This window comes from Aethalodelphis obliquidens, unplaced genomic scaffold (assembly GCF_003676395.1).
Source record: "Aethalodelphis obliquidens isolate GAN/ISIS:26980383/991018 unplaced genomic scaffold, ASM367639v1 scaffold9, whole genome shotgun sequence".
Classification (NCBI taxonomy): Eukaryota; Metazoa; Chordata; class Mammalia; order Artiodactyla; family Delphinidae; genus Aethalodelphis; species Aethalodelphis obliquidens.
Window position 1 is genome coordinate 17,162,470 of NW_020837953.1, and position 7,835 is coordinate 17,170,304.

At 44.7% G+C, this 7,835-nt stretch overlaps 1 protein-coding gene across 5 annotated transcripts in view; it reads right to left on the reverse strand.

Moving 5' to 3' along the window:
* The window catches only part of ST3GAL3 (ST3 beta-galactoside alpha-2,3-sialyltransferase 3), a 237,031-nt gene that overhangs the window by 117,492 nt on the left and 111,704 nt on the right, over nt 1–7,835 (reverse strand). For 3 of the 5 annotated variants that reach the window (XM_027108816.1, XM_027108814.1, XM_027108813.1), the window contains exon 3: nt 5,833–5,880. The exons of the other annotated variants lie outside the window; for them this stretch is intronic. In XM_027108816.1, the coding sequence (XP_026964617.1) occupies nt 5,833–5,880 (48 nt within the window). The remainder of the gene's footprint in view (nt 1–5,832; nt 5,881–7,835) is intronic. 5 annotated transcript variants of the gene reach the window in all.

The window sequence follows — 7,835 nt, forward strand, 5'->3', positions numbered from 1 at the left end:
CCGAGAGAAAGTGTCCTACTCCAGCTCCACTCTTAGGCCACTGAGCCCTGAAATGGACTTTCAGGGAATATAGGTGCACATCATGAACCAACTGTGCGACTGGCCCTTTCAGTCCCCAGTGACCCACCTCCTTTGATCACTGTAAAGAGCCACCACAAATTCCCATGGGCTGTCGCTGTGCTTTGCACAAAGCAGATGCCTATGAAATAACTGCTGCCGATGACAACAATGAATATTTCCCAGGAAGGCCAGTTTGAGAAACATGATTGAAGTAGATAAAGTTTAGTATATGGGAAAAAACATGGACTTTATTCTATCAGGAAACTGCAGCGCTTCATATTAGAACGCACAAAAGCCAGAAAAGCAGGATACGCCATTAGGCAAGAAAACTCCAAGCATATAAGAGAAGAAGCTCTGCTTCTTTAAAGGGGTCTTTGGCTCCAACCTCTGAGATATGATGAATTGCTAAGTGCATAGGGCATAGGGATAAATGGAATGAGGACCTATCCTAACCAAAATAGATCCCTCTCTTCTAAAGAAAAGGCACTGTACAGCCTCGAATAAAAGTCATGGGCTATATTAAACATAAGTAATATATATCCTGGCTTGGGTTGGAGGAAGTTGGCAACAGTTGCAAATGGACATGCCGGACAAAGGGAAGAACTGAGGGAACTACTAGTTATTGAGCAACTACTGGGAATTCATGCTGCTCTCAGTACTTTCACCTACACTCGCAGTTTAACCCTTACAACCCTTATGAGGTGGGTATTTTCTCCATTTTACAGAGGAGGAAACAGAGTCTTAGAGAGGGGAAATAATGTGTTCAAGATCCCCAGCCAGCACGTGGACCAGCTGGGTGCGGTTGAACCAACCCAGGTCTGGCTCTGCAGCTTCTTTTCTTTACATTACTCTACACTGACTCTCAGAGGAAAACAAGGAAAGCAGACCCCCTCATATTAGGAGAGCTGCCATGAGAGCAATGATCTACCCTTACCTCCCACCCCCTGCCCCAGGGTGGTGTCAAAAGGCCTAGCCATGCCCACACATGAACCATGGGAGTCCACAGAGACCCAAGAGGGGCTGGCCAAAGTGCAAACAGCTCCCACATCATATTGAGTCAGGAAAATAAATTATCACATAGGATCAGTTAATCAAAGACAAACTAAAATAGGAAAAGCAGTTTTATAAAATAAACACAGAAAAATTCACTGACCTGGGCTAAATTAACTGACCCAGTAAAATAACTTAGAAGTTCACAAACTGAAATCCAGTCTCAAATGGGTGTACATTGGTGTGGGGGGAGGAGAGAGGGCTAGCGAGGAGGTCCTGATAAGATGAGGTGCCCTGTGACTATGCGCCCTCCACCCAAGCACAGCACAGCTGTGACGGTACTGGGGGCCAACGGAGTATCGAACCTCCATTGGTAGGTGGAAGCCCCATCCCAATGCAAGCAAAGAGGTCATGCACCATTCCCCTTCTATCCTGGGAAGAAAAGAAGATGTCTAGAGCTGGGCATACAGTAAATTCAGTTCTATTCATGATATCAAGTATGTCCAGACCAATCTAAAAATATTTAGATTCCTTGGGATTTTTCTATGTAGGCAATCATGTCACCTATGAAGACGGTTAGTTCTATTTCTTCCTTTCCCGTCTGTATTCTTTTTATTTCCTTTTCTTCTTACTGCACTGGCTAGGACTTTCAGGAGTGGTTTCTTGATCTTAGGGGGAGAGCAGTCTTTTACCGTTAAGTATGATGTTTGCTGTAGGTTTTTTGTAGATGCCCTATATCAGATTGAAAAAGTCCCCTTCTAAGTTTGCTGAAAACTTTTATCATGAGTAGATGTTGAATTGTATCAAATGCTTTATCAATTGCCATGACCATGTAGTTTTTCTTCTGTAGGCAGTTAATAGGGTAGATTACACTGATTGATTTTTGAATGTTGAACCAGCCTTCCATTCCCAGAATAAAGCCTACGTGCGCACCAAGTTTGGGAAGTTTTAAGCCATTATTTTTTCAAACATTTCTTCTGTACCGCACTCCTTCTCTCCTTCTGGGACTCCAATGACACAGATGGTAAACCTTCCAGTATTGTCCCATAAGTCACTGAGACTTCGTTCAGCTTCTTTAATCTTTTCTCTTCGTTGTTCAGATTGGATAGTTTCTATTGCTTTATTTTCGAGTTTACTGATTCTTTCCTCTGTCATCTCCATTTTGTGATTCAGCCCATGCAGCAGAGTTTTTTAATTTTCCATTATCGTATCTTTTTTCTTGTATCTCCATTTGGTTTATATATACATATATGGTTCACGGGGTTATTTTTTTGGCTAACACATTCTATCTTTCCATTCATGTCAACAATGTTTACCCTTACTTTTGGGGGCATTTTTTTTGAACAGTTTACTTACTAGATTATCAGTTTGTTATGAAAGGATTCAACTCAGCAACAGCCAGATGGAAGAGGTGGGAAAAGGGGGCCAGGAGCTTTTTTATAAAAGCTACTTTAAAGTCGGTCAGATTATTACAACATCTGTGTCATCTCAGCATCAGCATCTATTTATTTATTTAATTTATTTATTGTTGGCTGTGTTGGGTCCTCATTGCCGCACACGGGCTTTCTCTAGTTATGGCGAGCAGGAGTTACTCTTCGTTGCGGTGCGCGGGCTTCTCATTGTGGTGGCTTCTCTCATTGCAAAGCACAGGCTCTAGGTGCATGGGCTTCAGTAGCTGTGGCACATGAGCTCAGTAGTTGTGGCTTGCGGGCTCTAGAGTGCAGGCTCAGTAGTTGTGGTGCACGGGCTTAGTTGTTCTATGGCATGTGGGATCTTCCCGGACCAGGGCTCGAACCCATGTCCCCTGCACTAGCAGGCGGATTCTTAACCACTGCACCACCAAGGAAGCCCTGACATCGGCATCCTCTGATCGTCTCTCCCAGGCAAGTTGCGATTTTCCAAGTTCTTCATGTGATAATTAATTTTAGATTGTATCCTCTATATTTTGAATATTATGTCATGAAACTTTAGGTCTTATTTAAATTCAGTGGAGAATGTTGATATTTTTGTTTTACCAGACAATCAGGCAGGTTGGATTTAGTTGGCAAGTTCTGACCAGCCTTCTTTTGAGTTGTGGTTTCAATGCCAGTTCCATTTTCAAAGCCTGTTCAGGTGTGTACCACCAAGTGTCCAGTCTGGGACTCAGGTGGTGGTCTATCCCTTAGTTGTTCTCAAAGTCTTTGGTGTGTTGGTTAGAATCAGATGCACACATGCACAGCTCAGGGCTAGCCCAGAAGTTCATACACAACTTTATGGAGTCATTTTCCTGAGCTCCTTCCTTTCTGCTCTCCTTGTACTTTCCAGTTCATTGGTCCTCCTCCCTTTTGGTTCTCTGGCCAGAAATCTGGGGTTTTAGTTACACTTTCTGCCACACATTTCCTGAACTGTACCCAAATCTGGGACCAAGCAGCAGGAAGGCAGAGAGAGAAAAAAGCAACTGGATTTCACCCCACCCCCTTGGGATTACAGAGAGGAAGATTTGATCAAAGAAGGTTTCCCTTCCTCAGTTTTAGGTGCTTGAAGGCCCCACTGCTGCTACTGGGCACTGCCACCACCACCACCGAGGGGACTGCCTGGGGACTAGGGCATGAGAAAACAGAGAAAAACAACCCTCGGGATTTCCCATCCCTGTCTGAGCCTTAGAGCCCCTTTCCCAATCAGACTCTAGCCATAACTAGAGGTCTTCTGGAATTCTCTCCATTTGTGCCCTTATGTCCACTCTGTTTGTGCCCGGATTTTGGGCTGTCTCGAGTCCAGGACATGGGATACCAGAGGAAAAATGAGAAATTCACTGTCAGGGTGGCAGCACTTCTAATTCTAGTTTTTCCCCCAATCTGTCTACTACTATTTATATTTCAGAGTCTTCAAATAGCTGCTAAATGCATTCTGTCCAGGCCTTTAGCTGCATTCAATGACAGTGATAGATTCTTACACATGTATCTTATACATATATCCTGGTATATATATAAGTATCTATTTATGCAGGGAATATACCTAGGGGAGGAAATGCCAGGTCATGGGTATGTATATATTCAAATTTAGCTAGACACTACCATAGTTTTTTTCCAAAGTGGTTGTAATCAACTTACCCACTGACCAGTAGAGACTCAAAGTTTCCACCATATCACTTCCTCACCAACCTTGGAGTTTCAAGCTTCTCAGGCTTTCCTATTTTGGTAGATGCGCAGTGGTATCTCACTGAAATGCTAATTTGCATTTCCCTAGGTAGTAATACAATCGAACACCTTTTCAGAGGGTTATTGGCCATTTGGATTCCTCTTTTGTGAAGTCCCTGTTGGGGCCTTTTGCCTTTTTCTATACTGGGTTATTTCTTTACTCACATTGATTTTTGTAGTCCTTTATTCTGGAAGCAAGCCCTTTGTTGGCTACTTGTGTTATAGATGTCTTTTTTCACTCCACCTTTTCACTCTCTTAATGGTACCTTTTCATTAGCAGAAGTTCTACTTTAATGTAATAAAGTTGATCAGTTTTTTCCTATGTGAATGGATGCAACTTTGCATCTACTTAAAAACTCTTTCTAAAGGCCCATTCTGTCTTAAAGCAACCTCTCCCATCTCAGCATTTCAATGTGGACACCTCAGGCATCAAAGTGTGAGACAGCAAGATGACAAGGCAGACAGTGCAGGCTCCAGGGGTGGACAGATATGAGTGGCCCTGGACAGGGTACTTCAAGTCTTTGAGAATTAAGTTTCTTTATAAGTAAAGATGTACTATCCACCTTGCAAGATGTGTGTAAAGCACTTAGCATAGTGCTGGCACACAGTAGGCCCTCAGCAAACAGTGGCAGCTGCGATCATATTCTCTGATCATCCTTCCCCTTGTCCACATTGCTACAGTGGCCTGGAACCTCATTGCTGTTTTGTGAAACATCAATCTGTTGCAGTTAAGGACAGCAAAATGGGTTAATTGCCCTCAACAGGCCAGCAAAGTCTCCCTGTTACTCACAGGCGGCACCTAAGGTACGAGGACCACCGTCTTCAGCTAAAACTTAAGACCTGGTACACAGAGATGCTCTCCTCACGAGGTGAAGTCATTCTGGGGCTCCCACAGGGACACAATGGCAGCAAGCTGAAGAACCCAAGTATCTGCTCTTTCTGTTCGCTGCCAATAGCACAGTGGTGTGGGGCAGGCAGACTGCCTCCGACAGGGGAAAGCTGAGCTCCACTGAGCCTGGGTGATTTGTGTCAAAGCAGCGGGTGTGCCGATTTGTGTGTCCTGCACTGTTGACACAGGGGAGAGCAGGAGTACGTCAGCACATGTGCACAGTACAGTGCCCGTCCTGGAGGAGGTGTGTATTTGAGTATACGGGGTGTGCATGTGAACATGCAACAGGGTGTACGTCCCTAGGAAGCTGTGATACTCTCACCAGCCTGGCATGCTGCTGGAGAGCCCTGATGGTTAGCTACTCCAGCGTGCCCAGAGCTTGGGGTCTCTCAACGCCCTCTGCCCCGCTCTCTGAGACAGGATATGTGCACAGGAAACAGACACCTTTTCTGTGACGCTGGACCACCCTGAATAAGGAAGGAGCTGCAAACTCCTTGGTGCACAGTTCTAAAGCAGCTGGAGAAGTCTTCTGGACGTTGTAGCCCACTGCTGCCTCCTAGACTGTGGGTCCCTAGAAATGCTTCTTGAGATTTTCCCACAATACTGAGATATTCCACTGCCCTCCCCAGACGCCCCCTCCCCCACCTCATTAGGCTCCACTTCAAAGGTGGCCAGCGCTGAATGCTGAAAGGATGATAGAAGGGAAGGGAGTGGTACCTGAGCCTAGTGTTTGTCCAGCGGAGTCAAAGGAAAGAACCACTGAATCTGCAACACAAGAGGACAAGTTCATTTCTTTCTCTTTCTTACAGTAAAAATAAAACAAAACAAAAACAGGAAAACAAGTTCCCACTGGCTTTGCCCAAACCCTCTCCCAAGGAAAAGTCAACTGGACTGGAACTCAGCTGCACAGACAGCCTCCATTGGTCCGTCTCACCCATCCACTGGGCCAGGAGGCCCTGCCGAGCCCAGCCCAAGCCTCGTGCCACTGGGAGGAACATCTCAGGGCAGAGATATGCCCCAAATTCTTCAGAGGCATTTCCTGCCAAAGTAAGGGACAGATTTACTTCTTCTTTGCTTCTCATAGTGAAAATAAAATTAAAACAAAGCAAAAGAAAACTTCCCTCCTGCATCTGGTTGAAGGCACTAACATTTCCCTTTGACTTGTTTTCCTTTCCTATTCATATGCTCAATGTTTATTATTTCTTCCCCCCAAAGGCAAAAAGTGACTTACAGGAATTTACAGTACACACTGGAATTTTAAAAATGAAGAAGTCAAAGGAAGGAAAAATATTATATAGTCAGGGGAATGTTAGTGCACAAAATGCATGCCATGAGGACCTAAACAAACGCTACAGGTAGAATCTAAGAGGCCTGAGCTCCCAAACAGCTAAAGAAAATGAGAAAATAAACAAGATTGAGTGCTCACAATACATACATTCATTCATTTATTCAACTGTTCAGTAAATATTTATTGGGCATCTACTATGTGCAAGATACTATACTACGTCTTTGCGATCCAGATGAAAACAAAAAAAGCATGGTCTCTACGCTCACGGATCTGTCATCAGTCTAAGAGAAAAAAAGTTACCCAACAAGTTATTCAACTAAAAACTGATTAAGTAAAAAAAGAAAAGAGGGCTTCCCTGGTGGCGCAGTGGTTGAGAGTCCGCCTGCCGATGTAGGGGACGCGGGTTCGTGCCCCGGTCCGGGAAGATCCCACATGCCGTGAAGCGGCTGGGCCCGTGAGCCATGGCTGCTGAGCCTGCGCGTCCGGAGCCTGTGCTCCGCAACGGGAGAGGCCACAGCAGTGAGAGGCCCGCGTACAGCAAAAAAAAAAAAAAAAAAAAAAAAAAAGCAATTATAAGGGACACCAAGATAATCTAAGGCCCAAAAGAACTCCAGAGACCCCAGACTCCAAAGGGATCACATTCAAAAGGCTCACTCATGGGACTTCCCTGGTGGTCCAGTGGTAAAGAATCCGCCTTCCAATGCAGGGGATGTGGGTTCGATCCCTGGTTGGGGAACTAAGATCCCACGTGCCGTGGGGCAACTAAGCCCGCACGCCACAACTACCGAGCCCACATGCTCTGGAGCCCGTGCGCCACAGCTAGAAAGAGAAAACTCGCATGCCACAACTAGAGAGAAGCCAGCGCGGTGCAACGAAGAGCCCATGCACTACAACTAAAGATCCCGCGTGCCGCAACGAAGATCCCACGTGCCGCAACTAAGACCCGATGCAGCCAAAAATAAATAAGTAAAAATAAATAAAACCCATGTTCCCTTTAAAAAAAAAAGAAAAAAAAAGGCTCACTCACTACAAAGGAATGCTAGCTGGCTGCATGAGGCCCAGCGTCTACACCACAGGCAGCATCCCACCTCAGCATGATCCTTCAGATCTCAGGTGTATGTCATTTTTTCTTATTGCACATGGAAATCTGACACAAGAGTTATCATAACTGTAAGTCATCTGTCTGCACTGCTAGACTATAAGCTCTATAAAGGCAGACACTATATTTGCTTTATTCACTGCTATGTTACCAGCATAACACCTGGCAGGCAATAACTGTTTGCTGAAAGACAATGCCTCAAGAAATGGATGGACTTCAACTCCTTCAGGTAATCCTTCATAATCACTTTTTCTTATAATCAAGTGTTTATTAAGAACTGGGTAGCAGAGAGCTGCAGGATACAATTTTTTTTTTTTTTTTTTTTTTTTTTTT